Source organism: Macrobrachium nipponense, chromosome 32 (genome assembly GCF_015104395.2).
Source record: "Macrobrachium nipponense isolate FS-2020 chromosome 32, ASM1510439v2, whole genome shotgun sequence".
In the NCBI taxonomy this organism is placed as follows: Eukaryota; Metazoa; Arthropoda; class Malacostraca; order Decapoda; family Palaemonidae; genus Macrobrachium; species Macrobrachium nipponense.
Genome location: NC_061094.1, coordinates 27,673,551 through 27,700,632, shown reverse-complemented (window position 1 = coordinate 27,700,632; position 27,082 = coordinate 27,673,551). Strand labels below are relative to the sequence as shown.

General features: G+C 39.9%; 1 protein-coding gene across 1 annotated transcript in view; it reads left to right on the top strand.

The window, feature by feature from the left end:
* Positions 1-27,082, top strand: part of LOC135207289 (activating signal cointegrator 1 complex subunit 3-like) — a 669,776-nt gene that overhangs the window by 572,853 nt on the left and 69,841 nt on the right. Inside the window, 4 exon segments of the mRNA XM_064238959.1 lie at positions 628-849; positions 2,368-2,519; positions 6,126-6,343; positions 24,151-24,236. Of these exon segments, the coding sequence (XP_064095029.1) occupies positions 628-849; positions 2,368-2,519; positions 6,126-6,343; positions 24,151-24,236 (678 nt within the window).

The following is a 27,082-nucleotide window of genomic DNA, read 5'->3' as shown; positions in this document are numbered from 1 at the left end:
CTCACCTTTTTTAAAGAAGGAACTCTCCTTGGTCACATGATGGCTTATTTAGCACTTGCAGTCGAATAAAAAGGCAAAAAAATAATGAACATAAAAGCAGACTGGGTCATGAGAGAAGATGGGATGCTTTGTTTGGCTGCGACTGGGCCCCAGATGGAGCGTTTCCAATTGTACGAAAACTGAGGAAACTAACGATAACCAATACAAAATTTTGTAGAAAAAAGTCTACGGAAATTGAAAAGTACAAAAAAAGAACTGTCTGAAAATCAAAGTTTTACTGTACTATGTACTACATATGTAGTGAATGAGTTTGTATAGAAGAAACCTATATCAAGTTATAAAGCAGTTTTCCATATATTTTAAAACAAATTGTTGAATTGGGATTGCTTGATTCCCAGCTTGAATAATTAGCTTACATGTTCACTTCGTCCAGCACCATCTGTCAAATAAGTGAGAAATCATCTTTCAGTTGTTCTGTATTTATTGGGTGTTACTGCGTAAGATTAATAGCTTGTAATTATATAATATTTTGTAAAGTTTTTTGTCTTTCATTTTTGTTTTAGATTTGATGTCTATGATAGAATGCAAATGTAAGGCTTAATATGACCTTCTTTATTTCATTAACAGGCACATGAATATGATGAACTCCCTGTACGTCACAATGAAGACAATTTGAATGCAGAGTTAGCCAAGTCCTGTCCATTGCAAGTAAACCCGTATACTTTTGATTCCTCCAATACAAAGGCTCACCTACTTCTCCAGTCCCACATGTCTCGACTTCCACTCCCTTGTGTGGATTATTTGACAGATACAAAGTCTGTTTTAGATCAAGCAATAAGAATTTTACAGGTAATAGATGTTCCTTTGATTTTCAGATTTTATGGTTGGAAAATTATCTGGTATACAGTCAGTCAGCTGTTATTGCAAAAGCAGTTGTTATATGTGATTGCATATAAGACCCCAGTTTTTCCCCCAAATGGCTCAAAAATGGTATACCCTGGTCTTGTGTGCAAAGTTGAGATATCTGATAGTGTAATGTTACTCAGATGCTATAGACTCCCATAGCTTACCTAACTCCTTAATATTATAATATTACTTGTATTTACTCCAGTATCATGATCATCATTATCATTATTAGTATTATTATTATGTCACTGTTGTTACTTATTATTCTTACTTAAATTCAACATGGAATTATAGTGTCAATTAGTTGGGTGTTATAAGACAAATGTTGCTTAGTACTTGACTTTGAAATGTTAAACAGTAACCATTTCTTAGCTTGTATGCATGTTACTGTCTATTTATGTCATACCTGCTACTTACTGATCTTGATATTTTTGCATGGACAAATTTTTCAGGATTTGAATATCATCAAAATTTATGTTGCATAAAAATTTTTCTCTTGTATATGGTAACCTTTAGCCTTTTCTCTTATTATATCGTGCTTTCTGTTGTACCTAAAGGTCTGGTGTTTCTTCTAGCAATATTTTATTATCTTTGTTGATAGCTTATTATAAAATGTTTTCTTTTGTTAATTTTTCCTGTTATCATAGATGTATCCTACATCTGTTCTCTTCTGCCATATTTCAACTATATTTCAGTAATATTAATTGCATACATGTAAACCCACAATAAATTTGTTTCTTAAAAGTCATGTCCCCCATCCACCAATCCACTATCCACTAATTTACTTACCTGCAATCAACTGTTGAGTGGAAAAAAAATTGTTAACGACTTTATAATGGACATGCCATGCCAACTTGCAAAACTATGATCAAAACAAAGCATTAGGCAGAGATGGTGCTACCCTTTTCTCCACTGTACAGCCACCCACACACCATCCTCTATCCCTCCAACCAAGCACCAGTGGTTTCCAAGTATAAATGTAACGTCAAAATCACGTACATTAAATCATATTCAAGGAACTGTATTTTGTTCTCTAATCTGAGATGATTATGAATCAGACAAGAATACATAATTAAGGGCCATACAGTTCACATGCTACAATAATCATGACCTTGAAATATATGAAATTCAAAGTAAAAACCAAAGAATTTAGGTTAAGAGTCAAGATCAAATTGAAAGGACAAGTACTACCATTGGAAATACAATTACTTTGACAAAAGAGAACCAAGACCATGTTTCCAAATTTCTGCTTTGCCCAAAAAAACTGTAAGTTTAGATATAGACCTAGAAGTTGCTCTAGTAAGGAAATTTATGCTCTACATGGATCAGAATACCATTCCACAGACTGGAAATGCAGTATCTCCAATTGCACAAATTGTGACCCCAAGCATTATGAAAAGTCATATTTGTCAGTAGTAATTTATTAGCATATTATAGTAAGTTCTTTCATTTTTTTTTCAGGCTTTATTGGATGTATGTGGTTGTGCAGGATGGCTCTCAGCCTCTCTTCAAGTTCAGGTATTAATGCAGATGGTGACTCAAGCACGTTGGCATACAGATTCTTCTCTTCTTACTTTGCCTCATGTGAATTCTGATATCCTTAACTGCTTTAGGTAAGAATTTACTTGTTTAGTTTTATAAGAATTTGTAGTAGTAAATTTGTTTGTCTTGGCAATTATTATTGTGCAAGATTTATTAATGTAGTAAACATAAAAAAATTTACAATGATGAAGAACTCATTGATTCCTGAAGAGGAAATTTGGACAGTATGTCCAAAAAGGCTGAAGGGATTGGAAACACAGTATATTGCAGATGAGGGTGTTTCTGGGAGATGTGTTATCCAAAGCCTCTTGTAAATGACACAATTCAGTAGGTAGGCAGCCTGTCCATGTTTACCCACAGCTTAAATACATTTATGGCTATGGCCATAAATGTATTTTGTTCATACGCAAACAAACCTGAGTCTTAACAATAGGATAATTTTCTAGCGCCCAGCTGGATCCGGTTAAATGGCAGTTGAAAAGCAAGAAATCTTGTGAGATCTGGCAATGGGTGCATATACTGGATGAAAACTGGTCAAAGACCATGCACCCACGCCATTACCTTCAGTCTTTTTCTTAACCGCTTGGTGAGAGTCGCAGGTGCCCTCTCTCTGCCTTTTACTCGGTTCATTGCACGTTTTTCTTTGTTTGTGTGTGTGTGCTTGTATTATGGCTTCTTCTGCTCCTTCTCGTCCTCGCCAACGTATGTGCCTGGGAACTCATAGTTTCCCGTGTTCTCATTTCCTGGCTTCTTCAGCTACAGACTCAAACTCCACATGCAGTAGGTGTCGTGCTAATGTTTTTACCATAATGAATCCCTAAACGGAATGTCATGTGTGGCCTAGAGCGCAGTGGAAGTTACTTTATAGTAAGAGTTTTTACCCTTCCTATGTGGGAAGGGTTTTCATCTTCTCGCCTTGATGCTTCGTTTTCATCCGCAGTCACACCACGGGATGCTAATGTCGTCGTGCCTTTTTCTCCTTCCTTTTCTTCCATCGATTCATCGTTGGAAGTGTCGGGAGGTCCTCAGGCTGATTTATTGTGTAATGTCGCCCCCTCTTCCTCGGGAGTTAATTTGCTTCCTGTGAGGGAAGAGGCTATTTCATCAGTTTATTATATTTCAGATTCAGAGGCATCCAAAATGGCAGTGCTCTGGCCGTTACTTGGGCTACGGGGTTCACCCTCCTTGGAGGGTTTGCTGACGCATTTCATGGATGCCCGCCTCCCCCCTCGGGCACCCCAGCTCTCCCCCCCTCCTCCTGGCCTCGTCTTCGTTGGTGACCGTGGCAGCCATTTTGTATTGCTCCGCCAGTGATGCCTGCCACTTGCTCAGGTTGAAGGGAAGCTGACATCACATTGTTTTGATTAGAAGTTACAAGGTTTGGCTTGGTTGAGCCTTCTCAAGTGAAATATTTAAAAAATATATATTTATTCTTCCAAGGTCAATATCAAAAACATATTTGACTTTGCATCGTTACATTACTAACAACTATTTCATATAAACAAAGGATATATGGTATAATTTTTGCTGCCTGAAGTTGTAAACAATACTTGGCGCGTCCCTGGTGGTGACGGAACAAACTAATGGCGGCTGATTTAAAATCAAGCCGAACCACGGGAGTTTCCAGACCATAGAATGCCGGTTTTAAGAGGTTCAACTGTAATTGTTTATATATGTACATATCCTACACATATAATACTGTTTATTTTATGTGTTGCAAAATAAAAACAGAAAATACAGTAAAAATTTAAATGACAGTAGTATAGAATATGAATAAGATATAATAGGCGTAACTACTTGAAACAAAACAAGCTTTAGCAAGTCAGACATCTACCTAGCCCTCTTCACCCATCCTACACTGCATCCTCATCCCCTCCCAGCCAGGGAAACTGCTCCCCAGCTTGACTCACCTTCCAAAACAAGCCCTTGTGAGGTAGCTCTACACATCCTTACTTGGAAATTTCTCAAAGCTTCCTCCACCCCCAAACCCTATCTCAGTCTGTTTATGAGTGTAGACAGTGTTACTAATTTATTCCTGAAGCCACACAGCATTGCCAACTGTTGTAGAGCCTTGTTTTTTTTATATCATATATCTTTGGGGCCTTGATCCCTGGCCCAGGTGTGTCAAATAAAAGTCCTGGATAATGGCAATCTTGACAATTGAAAGATTACTGTACATACATATATTCTTTAAGAGTGCCTAGGATTGTCTACCATATTTTGGATCTCCATTTTGTCAAAATGGTAAGTCTAAATCTTTTGGAATAGGAAGCTTTGAATAGCTACATCTGGGAATTGTTGTTTCCTACTGTGTACTCTGCAATTTTACATTTTTCCTGCTCTTAGGTTTCAGCTCCCATACTTGAGGGTCCACATAATGACTGTTTTCCATTATTTTGCATATTCGTCAGCATTTATTTTTTTTTTATAATCTATTAGTATTTTCAGACAAGAGCACTATATTTTGTGGAAAATTGCTGGGAAAGATTATGACCTTCAGACACCTGTTTTAAGCTATTTTCTTTATGTAAAGCTGGAAACTGTGCTCTTCTGACACTGTCAGATCTGTTGAAATTAAACTGAAAGCATAACATGTAGTAATGGAAATATTTTCATTGAAATAGCCATTGTCCTGTGTGTTGACATGCACCTTCCTTTTTTTATGGGATTTACCATTGATGTAAAGCTCAAAGATGTTTTTACAATGAGAAACGTGTAGCCTGAAGGTGTTCTTAGCTATTTCAAACAGTATGACTTCAAAACCTATTTCCTGCATGATAGCCTTATTAAACTCGAGGCTAACTACAGTAGTTTCTTTTCAGGAATGCGTTGATTGCAATTATTATTCTTTAAAAGAATTTTTTCCCCTGACAAGAATGTTATGTGTTTTGTTTGATTAATTAGTTAGGTGTGGGTTTTTACAAAAATTTTATAACAGGTAGGACTCATGTTATAGTACATATTACATTTTGGGAGAGAAATTTGCAACTTGTGGAGAAAGCCCCTTCTAGAGCTAGTGCACTTTCTCTGTCTCTCTCTCTCTCTCTCTCTCTCTCTCTCTCTCTCTCTCTCTCTCTCTCTCTCTCTCTCTCATTATTATGACCTAGACCCTCATGGGTAATAAAAATGGCCCAGGCCTACTTGGTAGAGGTTTGTGACTTCAAAAAATTCTTGTTCCAGTTGTTATTATAGACATATTATGTAGCAGAATTGTGTTTTAGGGTGCTTGTTGTTGTTATAACTTTCCTTTCTGCTTAGCTTAGGTTTATCATATGGTGGGACATATTACAATTACCACTGTATTTATAAAAGGAAGATGTGTAATGATGAGGAATAATCATACTTCTGAAATGATAAGGAATAATCATTCTTCTGAAATGAGGAGGAATAATCATTCTTCTGAAGAGAACAGGTATTTCCACCCACAAAGAAGAAAAAAAAATTATATTTTGCATCATCTCACACAAATTGAGCTCCATTGGATCAAACCTTTTCTAGACCAGTCATATGGTTATCTGAAAAATTACAGTATACATATTCAACAAATAGCATACTTGATTTTTTTTTACTTTATAGAATATATAATAAATTTTTATATGCGCTTATCACAAGCTTTGTTGACTGTCCTCTCCTTTGCCATATGGTTTTATAATTTTGTCAAAATCTATATCTCCCAGTCATGCAGGCCACACCATACAGTGCCTTCCTGAATTGATTCATGCTATTGATGGAAAGTATGAGAAGCTTGCAAGAATGCTGAGAAGTGAGCTAGATGAAAATCAAATTGAAAATGTCTTCAAGGTGTTACAACAACTTCCAGTGATGAAAGTTGATGTGTCTATCAAAGGAGGGTTGGCTAACTCGGTTAATCAAAGAGTTTTTATGGAAAGACCAGGTTGGTATATTTTTTTTGGTTAATTTAAATTGAACTTATATATGTTTTATTTAAAGAAGGTTTCAAGAGTCTAAACATCAGGGTAGTACACAAGAAAACTGAGTATGTACGGCAAAAACTCCAATCTAAATTTATTACACTAAGTACAGATGCATACTTTATTTAACAATTACATGTAATAAATTCAACAAACTTCTTTATTTACTTGTGCCTTAATGCCCCAAGTTCTCAATATCTTTTAAATCCGTCAAAACTGTGATCATCATTTAGTGAGAAACCTGCTTGCGAAATTTCAGTAGTTGTCCTTTATTTCACCAAAATTATATTAACTTTAGTTTCATTTTCTTAACGTGCAAGTAGACCTGTAATCAAGTCTTTTCCAGCTTTCTTCACCTTTTTATTCACAATTTCAAACCGTAATTCAATTGAGTATTAATGTAACCTACAGTTGCAAAGACTATGGTCATTGTTGTCCATATATGAACATAGGTTTATTTTTGCTTAGTGACTCTATGTGAGGAGTACTCAGCAGTCTAAAGAAATTGAGTAATTGGTTTGATGGTTTAAAATTTGTCTGTTGTGTATTTGTGTTACTAGACAATATTTAAAAGTTTAAAGATAATATATATGAAAGATACCAAGTAAAATTCACATTTTATTTGGAGTCCATCTTATAGTGCCATTTCATTTTTAATTATGTAACTTACCCAGTAATTATTTAGCTAATAGTTTTGTTCACCGGCAGTTAAAATCCCAAAATTCATGGGTCGCTCTCATTTTGTGTTTTGTTTTGGCTAGGTAACAGTGTCCCACCCACTTTTGGGGCAAGAGAGAGAAACAACTTGGCAAAGAGCTCAGTTTGTTTCTGCCGGCCGATGGTTGTCGGTTGCAGTTATTCCTAGAATTTAGTGGATTTTTTCCCATTGTGTCATCTCAACTGGTGAAGTACTCTTTCTTGTATTAGCCAATTTGGCAAACAATTAGATAGTGTTAGGTTCTTTTTTGAATTTGGATAAGGAATGAGGCTTTGCTTTTTTCCTTGGTGATTGACAGGTCTTAGTGTTGTTGACAATGTTGGACACAGGTTCTTCTAGCTTTAGATATTGCGCTAAAGGCTGCAAGACTAGACTAACTATGGAATCTTATGCACAAACTTTATGCACTGAATGTCAAGGGCAAGTATGTTCCTTTGATATGAGATGTAATGAAGGGTTAGCTTAGGATGAGAGAAAGGGGAAGAGTTTAGAGACTCATTTAAAGACGTTAGAGAGGGACAGAAAAAAAAGGCTTTGCTTAGGGCTAATTCAAAACCAGCTAACGAGGGATCTTCTTATTTTTTGGAACTGAGTGTTCCTGTGATATCTTTAGCCCCCACTCCCACTTATCTTCCTATACCACCTTCTCCAGTTGCAGGCTCCCACACTTCCGATCCCAAACCCATTTCCAACCTTGAGGAAAAGATCGATAAGCACTTTGGTCTGTTAATGCAGACTATGGAGCAGCATGGTTCGTCTGTTAAGGTCCTGATGGACAAAGCAAAAAGTGGCAGCTATGTTAGTGGAGGAGGTGTCTGTTCGTCCCATCGGTTCTCCTAGGCAAAGGTCACTGTCATACTCTCCAGTGCAGGGGAGGAGTCAAACTGGTAGCCCAAGAGAGGTTGGTGACCTCTGCACATGAGTAGTTACCCCCTCAGTGCAACCTGTTGTTGCATCCCAGGTTGCAGCAGAGCTGTTGGAAAGGTTTCTCAGTGGATGTGCGCAGACTTATGAGTTCTGATGATTCCTCTCCATGGCGCCAGTGGCACTCGGGGAGCAAGTCAAGGCCTTTATAGAGAGGTGCTCCTGGTGCAGCTCATGGTCCAGTGCCTTCTTCCAGTGCCCAAGACTCATCGTCGTTCTTCAGCTCCTCTTCAAGCTGCTGTTTCTGCTTTGCTTAGTGCCCTTGCAGTTACAGAGCGATTGGTGAATGTGCCATCGGATGCAGGTAGCACCTGCTTGCTTAGTTCCACCTCAGTCTTCTGTTGTGCAGGAGTGCCCTATTGGCGTCCTCAGCGCCTGCAGCTGCTTCTGCTGCTGTGTCAGTGGACCCTATTTGGTTGAAGCTGGACAGTTTTGCTTATACTGAATAAACCTCCTACTTCAGTTTAAGTGCCTGTGGTTCTGCAAGTACCCATGACAGTGCCACAAGCGCCTACAATGGTTCAGCTATCACCAGTGATGGTCGAAGTTCCCACTGTTATGGCTCCTTGGGCGCTGGAAGATGCATTGGCACCACAAGCTCCTGCAGAGGCTGTGTCGACTCAGACTTTGGTGGAGGTAATTAGGCCTCAAGCTACTGCAGACACGGACCTTGCTCCTGTCTCATCAGAGGATGAAGAAACAGAAGATCAAGAGGCTTCTTCTTCAGTGTATGAGGCTTTAATGAAGTTTCTGCTGGCCACACATCTGACTTTTTTCATACTGACCACTCCTTCGTCTCCTGAATCAACGTTTGTCATGGATATGCCCTCTTCTAACCCCTCAAATTTACCTAAGTTGGTACTGTCTTCTTCGGCTAAGAAGGCTTTTAAAGAGATTGATGCTTGGCTTGCGGAAAAGAGGGAGCAGGGTAGGACCACTTTTAGTTTTCCGCCTTCTAGGATTTCAAGGTGGAGATATCTGTCATATGCTACTGTGGCGGGATCACAAGCTTAAAAAACGTGGCAAATCCCCCCCACATAAACCTAATCACTCCAGCTGCCAAACCCACCTTCAGACTCTTTCCTCTTTACACTCCAGAATACAAGCAGGACAATTGACCTAAACCTACACACAGAAAAAAAACCACATGTACTTACCAACCACTCCAGATACTCCGGGCTATGCTATGCTGTCCACTGGTCAAGGTCACTGAGACCACCAAAACAACAAAGAACCACAACCCCACAACCCAACAACCCAGGACCACAACCCCACAACTCTACAACAAACAAGGAACACAACCACAACTCAACAACAAACAAGGAATACAACCACAACTAAAGACCACTGCACAAACAATCATTTACACAAAAACAACAACACAAAAAGGCAACACACACACCCACTAACAACACCAAGGAATCCCAACAGCTCACTAACATCAACCCTCAACAACTCACAACCACAGCTACAACACAACAACAACAACAACCCTCAACTATAACAATCACATACAACCCTCAGGAACTCAAAAGCACAACAAATCCAACAGCACAGGCACAACAACTCCAAAGCAAACAACATCAAACTTAACAAATCAATAACAACTCAACTGACTTTCAATTCCTTCAAGACTTAACAGACTGCTGCCGACACTACTTATGTTCACAGGCTCTTCCTAAAAACTTACTCAAAACACAGAACTCTAAACTCCCACAGCACCAGCAGACAACTCAGAACCCACCAACAGCCAATTCAGTCATTAACTATCCATACAGAAATTACCCTCTCTCTCTCTCTCTCTCTCTCTCTCTCTCTCTCTCTCTCTCTCTCTCTCTCTCTCTCTCTCTCTCTCTCTCTCTCTCTCTCTCTCTCTCTCTCTCTCTCTCTCTCAGACGTTGTCAAATGGAACTCCATATTTCCTTCTCCGTTACATTTGACAATGTCTCCTTACACTCACAACACCCATACTAAATACCCTTCCGCAACACCCATGGATGCTCGGACGCAGGGCCCCTGGATCTTGTTTGAGGGCCCTCATACACTCTCAGTTACACCGCCATCAACTTCTCCCAGACTACTTCCAGTCAGACTCCCATTACCATCTCCCTCACTACCATCCTCCCAAATCCCATTCACTATCTCATCTACCCCTTCCAACTCTTGTCCCAACATCTCTCACAACTCTGCTACCAAATCACTTACCTCATTTACACTCCTGCCAAACTCCCGAAGAGACTCATCCATACTGCCAACTACATTCTTACCACCTGATTCCCTTCCTGGTGAAACTTCACTAAACCCTGACAATTCAAATCCCATCCTTTGGTATTTGTGCCTCTTCACAAGGAGACTTCTGGTCTTGTGGATTCAGCCAGGTGCTTGGCTTTTTCTTCAATGAAGCTTTTATTTTCTGCCTCAGAATTGACGCACCTTTTAAAGAGCATCTGTAAAGTTTTTTAGGTCTTTTACTTTCTAGACTAGTTAGTTGTTGCTTTGGCCTGCAAGATTAGGTCTTGCTCTTTGCTTCTGGAGAACCATTTGGCAGATTGGATGGGGGTTCTCTCATGTATTGACAAAGGAATTAGAGAACACTCAAGAAGAGGGAGCTCTGGAGCTCCTACACGTCTAAAGGTGTTACTGCCTCTCAGAGGTCAGCTCTGTTGTACTCCCCCATGGACAAGCAACATTTATTCCTTCAAGCAATGGTTTTAGGCATTGCCAGACAACCTCTTCCTTTGAGTTCAGCCCATTCAGGCCAGACAGAGATCCCTCTCCAGGTCTAGAGGAAGTATGAGGTTCCCTGCAAGAGCCATCAAGAAAACGATTATGAAAGGTTCCTCTGGCAAGTGATGACACATTCTCCACACACATGTAGGTGCCAGACTTCTCAAGTTTTGGGAAGTTTGGCAAAAGACAGGGGCACAGCCATGGATTGTGAAGGTTCTTAAAGAAGGTTACATTATCCCCTTCATTAGAAAGCCTCTCTTAGGTCAGCACGCCAGTCATCTTGATGGCTTATTCAGGAGGATGAGAGAGGTTTTCAGCTCTTGCAGATGAAGTAACCTCTCCTATAGAAAAGGGAGCAATAGAGCCTGTTCAGTATCTTTACTCTCCAGGTTTTCACAACCAACTTTTCTTAGTCCCCAAATCATTGGGGGGCTGGAGGCCCGTGCTGGAAGTCAGTGCTCTGAATGTCTTTATTGTGAAGACAAAATTCAGGATGGAAACAAACCAATTGGTCCTGTCGTCCATTTGCCCAGGAGATTGGGTGACGTCCATAGATCTACAGGACACTTACTTCCATATTCCCATACATCCCAAGTCAAGGAAGTATCTCAGGTTTAGAAAGGGGTTATCAATTTTGCGACCTTTGCCTTGGACTGACGACGGTGCCATGAGTAATTTACCAGGGTGATGGCTCACCTAGCAAAGTGGCTCCATCTTTGGGGGATACGAATATATTTGTATCTAGACAATTTGCTTCTCGGAGCCCAGTCAGAGAGTTAGTGTGTGGAGGCCCTTAGAAAGACTCTCCTCTTAGTTCAAGAGTTATGAGTCTTTGTAAACTCCTAAAACTATCAGATGATTCTCAGTCAGAAGATCAATACAGTGGGCCCCCTTTGTTAGCGTTCTCCAGATTCGCAGATTTCTCTCTGGACCATAGCTACCCATTATCCACGCGAAATTTGCCTATTCGCAGTATTTTTCTATGAGAAATATCCAGAATTTTCTGTTTTTTTTTATCAATTTCATCATAAAATGCTCTTTTTGAGATAAAAATATTAAAAAAAAAGCCAGGTATAAAAATTTCTAGTGAGTTTTACTTACCAAAATAGCCGCTTTCAGCGTTTTTATAGGGTTTCCAACCATTCGCAGATTCTAACTATTCGCTGGGGGTCCGGTACACATCCCCCACGAATATGGGGTGACTACTGTACATATTTGGGAATGATTATAGTCTCTCAGAATTTAAGGGTTTTTTTTAACCCTGAAAAGAGTAGAATCATGCCTAAAGAAGATTCAAGAGGTGCTTTTGTTAAACAAGTGTTCAGCCAACAGTTGGCTGAGTCTGCTGGGGTTCCTATTGTTGATATAACAGTTTGTTTTTCTTGACAGGCTACATCCCAGATCCCTGCAGTATTTTTTTAAAGCAAGCTGGAACAGGAGGTTGTTTCCAGACTCTCATGTATTTCCAATAATTCAAGAAATAAAAGAGGACCTTTGGTGGAACTGAGAGAGGAGACTTGTTGGGAAGTTGTTTCCAGACTCTCATGTATTTCCAATAATTCAGGAAATAAAATAGGACCTTCTTTGTTGGAACTGAGAGAAGAGACTGTCGGGTGACAGGTCTCTCAGTTGAGCCCCGACCTGAACTTCTTTTCAGATGCATCGGACCTAAGATGGGGAGCTCTTTTAGAGAAGAGCGAAGTGTTGGGAGTTTGGTCCTCAGAACAAAAGTCCTTGTATATAAATGTAAAGGAGTTATAGGCAGTACATTTGGATCTTCAGTCCTTCGCATCTTAAGTAAAGAACAATACAATAGTGGTTGTGCAGACAACACGACCGCTTTCTTGCATGTAAAGAAGCAAGGAGGGACCTGGCCTTTCTCTTTATATGAGGCGGCAAGAGATCTCCTCCTCTGGACAGAACAGAACAATACTTGTTTAGTCACAAGATTTGTCCTGGGGAGGCTCAATGATTTAGCAGACGAGCTAAGTCATCGGAAACAGGTCCTTCCGACAGAATGGACATTGGATCTGCTGGTCTGCCTGGACCTTTGGAGACTGCAGGGAAAACCGATGATAGACTTGTTCGTCACTTCTTGGAACCATTGTCTCCTTCTGTTTTGGTCGCTAGCTTCAGACCCACAGGTGTGGGTAGTGATGCTTTTCTTCTGGACTGGTCGAACAAGCTTATGCTTTCCCACCATTCAACTTGATATGGGGAGTATTGAACAAGTTCCTTGTGCACAGCAATGTCTATGTCTGACTAATTCTAGTAGCCCCCTTCTGGCGATTGAAGTAATGGTTCCCCGATCTCGTAGATCTTTTAGTGCGCTTCCAGAGGCTGCTTCCTCAAAAGAGGCAGCTACTCAGACAACCACACTTCCAGAGATTCTACAAAAACCTGTCTTCTCTGGCTCTGGCAGGATTCAAACTGTCAAGAAACTCCTCAGGAAGAAAGGAGGCTTCAGAGGCTATTACCATGTGTAGAAGGAAGTCCTCAAACAACGTTTATCAGAACAAGTGGAGAATCTTTGGAGAGTAGTGTAAGAATTCCAACGTCTTCATCTAAAACCATGGTGATGCAAATAGCTGATTTTTTTTCTCCATTTGAGGTCAGCAAATGGAGGTTTAGATTTGTCATCCAACTCAGACATTTCAGATCTGATTGTGTAGATCATTTGATACCTCCAAGTGTAAAGATTCTCTAATGGTGCCATGGAATCTTGACATTGCATTGAAGTGGTTGTCTGGGGCATGTTATGAGCCTATGCATGAAATTAGTCTGAGGGACTTAACTATGAAACCCCTCTTTCTAGTGTCCTTGGAAACCGCTAAAAGGATTAGCGAGGTTCATGCGCTAGATATGAAAGTGTGCTTTTTGAAAGGCAAGGCTATTTGTTCCTATTCCCCCTTTTTTTTTTTTTTCTTTAGCTAAGAACGAGTCCCCCTCTAATCTGTGGCCTTGTTCTTTTTTTATATCGAGTTTCACAGAAGTCCTGGAAAAAGATGATGTGGAAAGGACCCTGTGCCCCTAAGGTCCTTAAAGTATTACCTTCACAGAACAAAAGACACTAGGGTAGGTTTTGGTGGTCTTTGATGCTCAGTTAAAAACCCATTGAGACCGTTTTCGAAGACATTCTTCTTAAGGGACGTCATCCAAGAAGTGCACTCTTCAGTTCAGAAAGGTGTATTTCTGCTGTGCAAGGCCAAAGGTCATGAAATTAGAGCAATAGACACTTTGTTAGCTTTTAAGAGAAATTTATCTCTCAACTATTATTAATTCAACATTTTGGAAATGCAAATAATCAGTGGTTGCATCGCATTATCTCCACAATGTTGAGCCCATGTATGGAGACTGCAGTACCCTGGGTCCTTTTCTTGAGGCTGGTGTGGTGTTGGGAAAGGAAATATAGGAAGCAACCCTTCCTAAACCCTTATTCTTCTTGGTACAAGGTACAGTAGTACCTCGAGATACGAAAGGCTCAACTTACGAAAAATCCAAGTTACGAAAGCAAAGACGAAAAATTTTACTGCTCTACATACGAAAAGTTTTCAAGATACGAAAGGTTTCTGAAAGAACGAGATTCGCCCCATAACAATTTTGCAACTCGCGCCGCACGCCGCCATCTTAGTTATCGTAGACTTGCCACCATCCTCCTGCTCTCCCATTGGTTCCTGAGGCTAGCCAAGCCATGAGATCCTTCTCTCTGATTGGACAGCATCCCTCCCATCATGCATCTTCTATACGTACGTGTTGGCGTGCCTTAGCTCGGCCACTTCGCACCCGAAACTTTACCGTACGCATTCGGCATTCGTTCGCTCCAACGATTTCGTTTAGTAACGTAAATTCGTTAGTGATTTCGTTGCAGTACATATTATCGTGTTGTGCGAAGACTGTATTATTACGTATTTGTGTAACTTTACGTAAATTAACGTAGTCATGGGTCCCAAGAAAGTTGAAATTCATGGAAAGAAGCGCATGCTGTCTCTGGAGACAAAGATGGAGATCATAAAGAAGTACGAAGCTGGTATGCGATTGAGTGTGATCGCAAAGGAATACGGCCGTAATCCGTCGACAATAGGCACCATCCTTAAACAGAAGGATGCTATCAAAGCAACTACACCATCGAAGGGCATCACTATTTTGTCCAGCAAGAGGAGCCATGTGCACGAAGAGATGGAACGGCTGCTTCTCGTCTGGATAAAAGACAAAGAAATCGCTGGCGATACAGTAACGGAGACGGCAATCGCTCACAAGGCCAGTACTATTTTCAGCGATTTGATTGCACAGGCGGAAGACGAGGGAGGGGAAGGGACTTCAACGCAAACCCCAGAGTTCAAGGCTTCGCATGGCTGGTTCGAGAAATTCCGTAAATGGACTGGCATCCATTCGGTGGTGCGTCATGGGGAGGCTGCCAGCTCGGACACGAAAGCGGCCGAAGCATTTAAGAAGACTTTCGACGAGATGATGACCAAGGAAGGCTACAGTTCTCAGCAGGTTTTCAACTGTGATGAGACTGGCCTTTTTTGGAAAAAAATGCCTCGTCGGACATACATCACGGAGGAAGAGAAGAAGCTACCTGGGCATAAGCCTATGAAAGACAGGCTTATGCTCGCACTTTGTTCGAACGCCAGTGGGGATTGCAAGGTGAAGCCCCTACTGGTGTATCACTCCGAGACTCCTCGAGCCTTCAAGGCCCACAAAGTGTTGAAGGAGAAGCTTCCAGTGATGTGGAGGGCTAATGCAAAAGCCTGGGAAACGAGGCTTTTGTTCACCGAGTGGGTAAATCTGTGTTTTGGCCCGACTGTGAAGAGTTTTTTGCAAGAGAAGCGCCTCCCCCTGAAATGTCTGCTGGTGTTGGACAATGCCCCTCCCCACCCTCCTGGCCTCGAGGAAGATATCCTAGCGGAGTATTCCTTCGTTAAGATTCTTTTTCTTCCACCCAACACCACCCCTCTCCTCCAGCCCATGGACCAGCAAGTGATAGCGAACTTTAAGAAGCTGTACACGAAACATCTTTTCAAAAGATGTTTCGACATCACCGATACCACAAACCTCACCTTGCGTGAATTTTGGAAGGAGCATTTTGACATTGTCATATGCATCCAACTCATCGACCAAGCATGGCAGGAGGTTTCGAGGCAAACCTTGAATTCCTCGTGGAGGAAACTCTGGCCTGATGCCGTATCCGACCGAGACTTTGAGGGATTCGACGTGGGCGAAGCTGGTGCTGCTGAGTCCGAAACAGTTGACGATCCCGAAACTGTTTTGGAACCAGATCTTGACGAGATCGTTGCACTCGGCAAGTCCATGGGGCTGGTCGTCGACGAGGACGACATCAACGACCTTCTTGAGGAGCACCAAGAGGAGCTTACGACGGATGACCTGAAGGAGTTGGAGGCCATGCAACATAACGTCGTTCAAGAGGAGTTCTCCAGCAGCGGCGATGAAGAGGAGGAGCCTATGACAACGGCAGAAATTAAGGAGGTCTTAGCCGCTTTTCATAAAGTGCAATCGTTCATAGAAAAAAGACACCCCGAAAAGGCTCACACAGGTCGTATGCTTGCGCAGTTCGATGACGTTTGCCTGAGTCGTTTCAGGAACATTGTCAAAAGCAGGCAGAAGCAATCTTCCTTGAATAGTTATTTTTTAAAGAGGCCTTCAGCAATAGCAGGAGTAAGCAAAAAGGAAAAACCAGGTGATAAAAAACAGAAAGTTGAAAGCAAAAAGGAAGAACCATGTGATGAAAAACAGAACGTTGAAAGTGGTGATGAAGTTGAAATTCTGTATAAAAAAAAAAAAAAAATAAAAAAAAAAAGCCTACGTAAAAGTAAAAAAAAAAAAAAAGTTAAAAATAAAACATTTACGTAATTTTAGATTTTTGTAAGTAAGTGTTACAGTTTTGTTAATGTTTTTCGTAAATTTTATTTTTATAGTTTTCCTTAAATTTTTTATGTGTTTTCGTAGTTAAGTGTACGTACTCACGTACGTTATCTGCCGTTTGTCCTCCTCCTCCTCCTCTGCCGCCACTTTCGGAGATAGCCTCACTCGAAAGGTAAGCTTCGACATTTTACGTTACAGTAATAATATTTCTTGTACACTAATTATACACTTTATTTACAGGTTTGGATTTTTATTCTTAATTTAGGTATTGAATGGTCCAAATTGTTGTAGTATTTCATTGTTTATAGGTCAATTTAGCTTTATTATGAAATTTAATGGGGTGGTTTTGGAGGGCTTGGAACGGATTAGCCATTTTACATGTAAAATGTGTTCCAAGATACGAAAAACTCATTATACGAAGGCCGCCTCGGAACGGATTAATTTGGTATCTCAAGGTACTACTGTATGATGTTTTTTATGGGAAGTCTGGAGGTACAACGTACTTAGAGTACCCTCCAATCCTTTGGTAGAGTGGTGGTGGTTATTTAGAAATTGTTTTGGGTATAGGGAACAGTTTTCTGGTGATTTGATACTGAGCCATGGGCAGGGGCAATGATTTTGATCCTTTGTTAACCATTGGAAATGTCCTTCGCTACAAAGGTCCCACTAAAGTAATTGTGTTACATAGCTTTACTGCTATAACTTTACATGATAAGATGATTGACAACCAGAGGCAGTATTTTCCTGCAACAACTCTCTTATCAGGTAAGGAATCAACAAACATTTTATTTAATGTTGGTAAAGCTTTCTATTCTCAATCTATTTGTAAAAGTGTTGAGGTAGAATTATCCATGCTTCCCACTTTCCCTCAATGTGGGAAGTAGCTATATAATTAGTAAGTTACATAATTAGAAATGACATTTTCCTGATAAAATAGTTTTAATAATACAAACATACCCAGTAATTATATAATCGAAACCCGTCCTCCATCCCCTAGGATGGATTTATTTTGAACGACAAAACATACTTGAGCTCTTTGCCAAGTTGTTCCTTTCTCTTGCCCTGAAAGTGGGAGGAGTGTTAAGAAAGAGAAAAAGAAAAAGAGAATAAAACAAACACAACAGGAGCATTGTTACTTAGCAGGATTTTAACTACTAACAAGTGAAACTCCTAACTTTATAATTACTGGATAAGTACGTATAGTTAAATGTTTATTTTATTATAAAGATGTCATTTTTCATGATATGTTTCCCAGATAAACTTCCAAATGAAGAAGAAATGTTTCTCTTATCAAGGTTTATAATAATTTCCAAAACCTTTGAATATCAACAGACCTTACAGTCCAGTACTGAATCTCACATAATTGGGAAGAATTCAAGTTGTTGAATACCCTGACTGTTAAAATGAGGTATTAGGTGCAAGAGATGAAGCATCAAACCATAACTTTATCTCTGTAGATGGCCTGTTTAAAAATCCGAAAGTTTACAAAAAAGGTAAAATTTTGTCTTGTTTGGGTCTTTGGATGTGTATCTTGCTTTTTAGTATATCTCAACTTAAATGGTTAAATGATTCCTCATATTTCTGAAAAAAAAAAAAAATAAACTGGAAAATTACATCATAAGGCTCTAATGGCAAATGAGAGGGGGAAAGTGAAAGGTAAGTGATGATTGTTCCATTTACCGAAAAGGAATCAGTTCCGCCACTGCTATGACATACCTAAAGAAGTATACTTGTAGCCACATATGTATCATGTCTCATAGCTCAAGATAATTAAAGATTGTTGCTATCTCGAAGATCCTACCGTTAAAATTGTGTTAATATCTAAATTTTGCTCAATAATCAGTGAATCTTACCAAGCTCCTATTTCATGGACACTGATTTCAGTTTGAGATACCATTTTGCTATCCGTCACATTCCCATTAGCTAATATGCTTTACGTCAGAAGAAATTAAAATCTCTCCTTTTCATGTATGTAAATACAGTAGTGCCTCAGGATACGAAATTAATCTGTTCCGAAGTGGCCTTAGTAACCTGATTTTTTTTTATCTAGAACTGCGTTTTACATGTAAATTGCCTAATTCGTTCCAAGCCCTACAAAAACACCACAGTAAATTTTATAATAAAGCTAAATTGACCAATAAACAATGAAATACAACAATTTGGACCATTCAATACCTAATGTAACTGTGACTGACCTGTAAATAAAGTGTATTAGTGTACAGTGTAGAAGAAATACTGCACGCACATGTACGTACATATGTAGTAAAATGTGGAACCTTATCTTTCGAGTGAGGCGATGTTCGAAAGTGGCGACAGAGGAGGAGGACAAATGGCAGAAAACATGAACGCTTAACTTTACGAAACACATTAAAAAATGGCAGAAAACGTTAGCACTAAACTTTACAAAACACATTAACAAATGGCAGAAAACATTAACACTTAACTTTACGAAAAACTTAAAATTAAATGTCTTCTTTTTGCCTTTTTCTGATTTAAAATTTTTTTTTAACTTTTTTTACTTTACGTTTTTTAAGAAATTTCAATTTCTTCAACACTTCCAATTTTCTGTTTTTTCGTATCACTTGGACCTTCCTGTTTGCTTACTATTAAAGGCCTCTTTAAAAAATAAGTATCCAAGGAAGATTGCTTCTGCCTGCTTTTCAAAATGTTCCTGAAACGACTCAGGCAACTGTTATCGAACTGCGCAAGCATACGACCTGTGTAAGCCTTTTCGGGGTGTCTCTTTTCTACAAATGATTGCACTTTATGAAAAGCAGCCAGAACATCCTTAATTTCTGATGTTGTCATAGGGTCCTCCTCCTCCTCCTCCTCACCGCTGCTAGAGAACTCTTCCTGAACGACGTTATGTTTCATGGCCTCCAACTCCTTCAGGTCATCCGTCGTAAGCTCCTCTTGGTGCTCCTCGAGAAGGTCATTGATGTTGTCCTCGTCGACGACCAGCCCCATGGACTTGCTGAGTGCAACGATCTCATCAAGATCTGGTTGCGAAACAGTTTCAGGATCGTCAACTGTTTCTGAATCTGCATCAGCTTCGCCCACGTTGAATCCCTCGAAGTCTCTGGCGGATACAACATCAGGCCAGAGTTTCCTCCACAAAGAATTCAAGGTTTGCCTCGAAACCTCCTGCCAAGCTTGATCATGAGTCGGATGCATATGACGATATCGAAATGCTCCTTCCAAAATTCACACAAGGTGGGGTTTGTGGTATCCGTGTTGTCGAAACATGTCTTGAAAAGATGTTTTGTATACACAGCTTCTTGAAGTTCGATATCACTTGCTGGTCCATGGGCTGGAGGAGAGGGGTGGTGTTAGGCGGAAGATAAAGAACCTTGATAAAAGAATACTCCACTAGGATATCTTCCTCGAGGCCAGGAGGGTGAGCAAGGGCATTGTCCAACAACAGCAGACATTTCAGAGGGAGGCGCTCCTCTTCCAAGAATTTCTTCACTGTCGGGCTGAAACACAGATATACCCACTCGGTGAACAAAAATCTCGTTACCCAGGCTTTCACATTAGCCCTCCACATCACCAGAAGCTTCTCCTTTAGCACTTTGTGGGCCTTGAAGGCTTGAGGAGTCTCGGAATGATACACAAGTAGGGTCTTGACCTGACAATCCCCACTGGCGTTGGAGTTAAGTGCAAGAGTAAGCCTGTCTCTCATAGCCTTATGCCCTGGTAGCTTCTTCTCTTCCTCCGTGATGTACCTCCGACAAGGCATTTTTTTCCAATAAAGGACTTGTCTTGTCACAGTTGAAGACTTGCTGAGAACTGTAGCCTTCCTTGATTGTCATCTCGTCGAACATCTTAATAAAGGCTAAGGCCGTTTTTGTGTCTGAGCTGGCAGCCTCCCTATGCCGCGCCACCAAGTGGATGCCAGTCTGTTTACAAAATTTATCAAACCAACCCTGAGAACCCCTGAAGTCTGGGGTTGCCTTCGATGTCCCTTCTCTCCACAAGGGGTTGTGTAATGGACTCCACCTGGTTCTGCAAGGATCTTGCTGCCAAAAAAGAATGAGACTGGAATGACTGGCAGCAATGGAGACAAAGAAAGGAGGAAGGAGCTCAACAAAACTAGAAAAATAACCTTAAAATTGGTTACTTATACAAAGTTATCCACATAATGTACAAGTGAGTTAGGTCCAATGACAAAATAAACATACATAATGAATTAATAATAAAGACAGCAACAGTAATAACCCAATTAAGTGATTCTTGAAAAAATCAATAAACAAGGTTATAGGCAGCATAACCATAATAAAAGCAGCGCCTCAGCGGCGTGGTTGGTATGGTATTAACATCCCACCTCGGTGGTTGTGGGTTCAATTCTCAGCCATTCCATTGAGGAGTGAGAGATGTGTATTTCTGGTGATAGAAGTTCACTCTCGACGTGGTTCGGAAGTCACGTAAAGCCGTTGGTCCCGTTGCTGAATAATCACTAGTTCCATGCAACGTAAAAACATCATGCAAACAAACATAATAAAAACAACACACAAATACAAAAGAACCAAGGCATGAATGCAAAAGGAGTACAATACATAAATACATATACAAAATCAGGCAGCATAATACACACAAACACTGGTAATGAAAAAGCAGTGAAATAAAGATTACAATGAATGTAAAAACAGGCAGCATAATAATACATTATGTAAATTAAATGTTAAGCATAGCAAATAAAGAAACAAGAAACACACCACAAAAACAGATAAACCTGAAGAGTTGTCAAGACAGTCACAACTGTCAATGAGGATGCAGACAAACAGACGAACTTGATCGAGGTATCAAGACAGCCACTTAGTGCAAAATGGGGACACATCCACAAACACATATGACCCCCGAATTGAGTCATCGAGACAGCCGTTTGCTGCTGAAGGAACAAATCCTCACACAAATGACTATGGTTTGATCATTGAAACATCCTCATGCTGCCATCAGGGAAAATATCACACTAACAACAAGGAGGTCCGCCTCCCACCGAAGCCAGCAGGTAGGTAATACCATGACTCTGTGATGGTAATTGCTTCCTAGCAAAGAAAGATAAAGGAAAGGAGAACGCATTTTCGAGAAGTTCGGCAGTAAGGAGGTTTTCCGCCCGTGTTGGAGGCGCCTTTTTCTCGCGGCTGTTCTGGAATCGTCGTGCGTGTTGTGGAGCGCAAAAACGCGCCAATGTGACATGAGAAACGCCGCGATTTCTGATGCAATACTTCGTCTAGATTCATCTAAGAACTTCTGGAAATCTCGCGAGTCTGTGACGCTCGCCGTAGGCTCTGCCCCCAGAATGCCGTATAAATACGATGGACGAAGTAGCAGGAGGAGGAGGAGATATAGAGAGATCGTAAAAGAGAGAGTCCAGTTAGTCACAGAGAGATATCCTCAGTAAGAGCCACAGATCAGATTATCAGTGAGAGATCAGCAGCAGCAGAGATCATCCGTGAGATACGAGAAAAAGGAACCAACAAAGGATCAGAAGAGTTGTTCGAGAGTTGGTTGGATATTGGTCTAGTCGTCTTCAGGAGTGGATGAATTATCTCGTGTTATCTTGACGTCGAGCAGACTTCATAGAAGAAAAGATCCTGCTAGAGGTTTTGGGTAGTTCCTGCCTTTCAAGTAGACTAGTTTCTGCAATACGGAGTCAAGGGACATCTGCAATTGCCGCTCTACTTTTGGAGAAGGCATCGCTTTGAATTACCAAATTGACTAGCAAGTATTTGAATTGCCTCACTGTTCCCCAGTTCATGCAGTGTAAGATTCTGTCTTTTTATGTAAATAGGAGATATCATTCTGCATTTACCTTTGTTCGTAAGCTTGTAAATAAACCTTTGCTGTGTTAGTGTTTCTTTCTATATTCGTATCCCCAGTTTCAACTGTTGGTGTTGAAATATTTTTTTTTATTATTATTTCATATCGAACCTGAAGCGGATCTCCCTCAGAGGCCGTAACATTGTGTTGACCCTTGGCCAGGATATTTCGACACCGTAACAGACTCCCTGCTGCTCTGCTGCCAAAATACTGATATTCTCTGCTGCCACTCTGAACTAGACTTGCTGCTGCCCTGGACCTGACTAACTCAGAGTCACTGAGACTGAGGTAAACTCCTAAGCAAAGAAAACTTTGCACAGGTAACGAGGTAACAACCCACCAAAAGAGCCCTAAAAAAATTGCTTCATACAAACAACCAATTACCCTCACAGGTTGTAAAGTCATTTTCATCTTCTTGTGGAAGGTAGGGAAAATTTTTTAGAATTTTTTTCTTTCACCATGTGCATTTGCATATCTTCCTCTTTCCACTGATTTTTTTTTCATAAATTGGCTGACCTCAAAGTTTACCCGGCCTGAGGAGCTGCATATTGATTTTTTTTACCCTGTCCACTAAGGGTTAAGCCTGTTGGTCTGGTAGTCGTAAGTAGTGCACTGTGTCTTGTTACTACTGGTGGTTATCTAAGCAACTTTGGGAATCTGTCCCATAGTTACCACTGTTGCATATGCTGAGGTAGTGAGACCCCTTAGAGCAAAAATGACAAATTTTTTAAGACAATTTGTATTTTTCATAGCTACAAACCTCATCCGATCTATGCATGCGTTGCCAGATATCACAAGATTCGTTGCTTTCATCTGTTTTATACCCGTATCCAGCTTGGTGCTAGAAATTATCCTATTGTTAAGACCAAAGGTTTGTTCGCGTATAAACAACTTTAAATTCCCTGCTAAAGCTGTTAGTAAAATGCATTACAGTTCCATGGGCAAAAACTGTCCTCATTCCAAATGAAAATATCTGACTTTGTTGGCATATGTTGTCTTAAATAACCAACCAACATTGTGATGTCAGACATTACTCACACAATGATTTTTTATATGTGCTGCTCAAAAACTTCTGTGACTTGAGAAAAAATTACTTGCACAATGATTTTTTATACATGCTGCTCAAAAACTTCTGTGACTTGAGAAAAATTTTTACGATTCAAAATTATTTTAATTGATAGCCTTTGTCTCAGGGAGCCATATGTGTGTTGCCTGAAAATCCAGTAGTAAATGGTTTCCCGAGCCCTTTGTGGAGGCATTTATGGAACAGACTCCAGGGGCATGAGGGGATCAGTTGTACTCTCCTTGAAAGTTAGCGGTGTCATACCATTACAGTAGATTTGCTACATTCTCATCTTTGACAAAATTGGGAGATTTTGTGGCTGTACTGTAGCTGAGCATGACCTCTACTGCAACTGGAGAGTACATATTATAATAGGTCGTCTTTTACATAGAGCTTGCAAAAACTATTGGTGATTGTAACACAGCATCTTTTACCCCTGTGTCACTTATGGGCATTGATGATGTTTTTCCTTTTCCATTTAGAGCCTTACAGATGTACCTTCAAAGAACCAAACTTTTTGACAGGGCTCAGTTTTGGTAAATAATTTACATGTAATAAACTTATAAGCATTAAGGCATTTGTATGTATGGAATAGAAAAATAAAATATAATATTGTATGCCTTTACTTTCAGAGAACAGCACCTCATCTAAGAGATGGAATAAAGTTCATGCTAACCAAGAGTATGCCCTCATAGTCTGTTTTAGTCGTTTGAATAAGGTAAGGTACTACGTATTATGTATTAATATTTATAGATGTATATGAATGAAAACCCTTGACTTGCCTTTATTACTGAAAAAGATGGGATGATAGATATAGAGAACTTGTTAACCATCCAGAGACAAGACTGAGAGATTGATAACGACCATCCAGCAGTTTTGCAGATGCCCCTAGCTGACAGCTAAGTCTTGGTGAGATTTGTATGCATACCTTGTATTCTAGGAAGTTTGATGCCTCTCAGTACTCCAGGATTTACTTTCTCCAGTTCCAATTCATCAATGCTTGGAAGCTTGAGTACCTGTGGGTTCTCCAATCTCTGTAACTGGACTTACTGCTGGACCTTTGTTGGGGGGCAGCACAAGACTGATTGTGACCTAGGATTTCATTGGTCCCTCTAAATTCAGAAGTAATGATGTTTTCTGTGTCAACTTGACTGGTGTGTTCATCTAGATATTTAAGCAGCTCTGCATCAGCATTTTAGAACATTGTGCAGTTTTTATAGGGCTCCAAGCATTTTTTATGTCCCTTGAAGGAAGAAAAGATGGGGTCATGTCTGACAACACAACTATCATTGCTTATTTGAAAACCAAGTAGGCACCCATTCAAAAGATGCTGTGCTGGTTGGCTGGCAAAATGTTCATGTGAACAAAGGGAGCATAATGTATTAGCAGAAGACTCCAAGTCCTAATATCAGTGGTTGATGAACATTGACATTTCAAGGAGCTTTGGAAGTTATGGGAATGCCACTCAATTTTTTCACAGCATCCATAAAAAAAAGTATCTGTTTATTGCTGATTCCAGTTAGAACAGATGCATTGATGCTGTCATGGAACAGTCTTGATGTACGTATGCACCTTTCACCCCTTCAGCCTGGTGGGGCAAAAGCTTGTAAGCTGCTTACAGTGACAAACACTGGGAAGAAGCGACCAATTTTCAGATTCCACAATGGGCTGGAAGCACTTTATCATCACATCAATGAAGAATCAAAGAGAAAGGTATTTTAGATATTGTAGCTGCTACAGTTTTCACACAGGGAAAGTGCCAAGTTCAGTAGCTGGTATGGCACAAAAGGATACTCCTGCATTCAGCACCCCTATTCCTGTAGTTTCCATCATTTTATCTTTTTCCATGTACAGAAGAAATTGTTCTTATCAGTAATTAAGGGTTTCTGAATGGCTTTTCTTGTCTCTTCATCTGTCATTGTATGAATTTGGTTCTGTTCTCAATATAGTTAGACATTTTATCCAGTCAGCCCCAAGATCTTGTGTGTAGCTTCCATTCTGGGATCTAGTTTTATCAAAAGCTTACCAAAACCTCCTAGTGAACTTGGATGTGTCTTCTGTAAATAATTTAGGACTTAAATAATTCATATTTGAACCTCCTTGAATCTTGTCGGTGTGATCCATTCCTTGTCTGGGGTGTGATCCAATTGAAGAACTGATCATATATCATACATTCCGTTGCCCTGAATTTTGTTGCTGAAATTCAGTCTTCCAGCACCCTAGACATGATAGTCAACCCCTTTGCTGCTCCTGCACTGAATGTGACTTCTCAGTTTGTGATGACCTTATCCAGTCAGGGCATTTAGACTTTAACAACAAAGTGCTGAGGAATTTCATTTATCATTTTCAAGCCTTATGTTTCACATTGGCCATAGGATGAAACTTTTAAAAGAGTACCATCTAGTATTTTGTTTTTGCCAGGTTATCACAAGGGCCTACTCAGAATTGTTAAATGTTAATTTTATATTTAAAGTGTATGAGGTATGCAAAATCTTCTAATTAGACAACATACCTCCAGTCAGTCTGGCCTTAACCTTAGCATTTTTTCAGAAAATCTGAGTTCCTTTATGCTTGGTGGATTTTTATGAATCAGAATTTTTCTTTTGTAGACTAAAGAAATTGAGAGTGAATAAGTAACTTGTATTTTATGTTGATGAAAAACATGTTTAGGTGATATTTTAAATTCAGGACAGCCTGGGGTATCACTTGCAATCTCCAAGTGGTGCAGTTTTTAGCTTTCTACCAATCTTTGTGTAGGAACATGGAGATGCCACTCTAGCATCACTTACTACTGTTTGAGAGGTATAACATATAATTATTTGGATGTGATTTTAGTTAGGCTGGCTGATATGATGGACCATACTACTTACAAATATTCACGTTATGAATATTTAAGAGATATGAACAGACAGGGTTGTAAATCTGAGTGCTCCCTTTGGCCACCTGTAAGTTAAAATTGTTCTCTGTGCCCATATTCAACCTTGTAAGAACATGACTACAAGAAGAAGAATCTATTCCTTTACCCCTCCTTGATTATCCAGAGTATTTTTGTGATTACTACCATGTATTCTTAATGTATTCTTCTTATAATCATGAGAATTCTTGTTCATACTTGTAAAATATTCCTACTTATTTTGATCTTCCCAGTTTAACTTGTTCTTTAATGAATTCCCATTTTCTGTATTTCCTCTCCCCATTGGAAATGTTTAGTATGCATTTTTGTCTGTAGATGGTGGTATGCATTGCATACTTTATGAACTTCCAATGTCAGATGCTGCTCTTGTGAAGTTCTCTTGCAAGTTCATAATTTTCAAAAAATGGGAAAAATATTAAATTTTGTATGTTGCATGTATCTCTTTTTATTTTCTTCTTGCCTTTCTAACATCCAAACTACGTAGTTCTCAATACTATTATACTGCATGTTTTAAAAATACATACATAATTGAAATATAGTATAATCAATGACTCCTGAATTGATGCATAATGTAAACACAACATATATCATCCATTACCTCAAGCCTACTCTACCAGTTTCAAAATTAAGAAAAACAGCCAGAAGGCTAA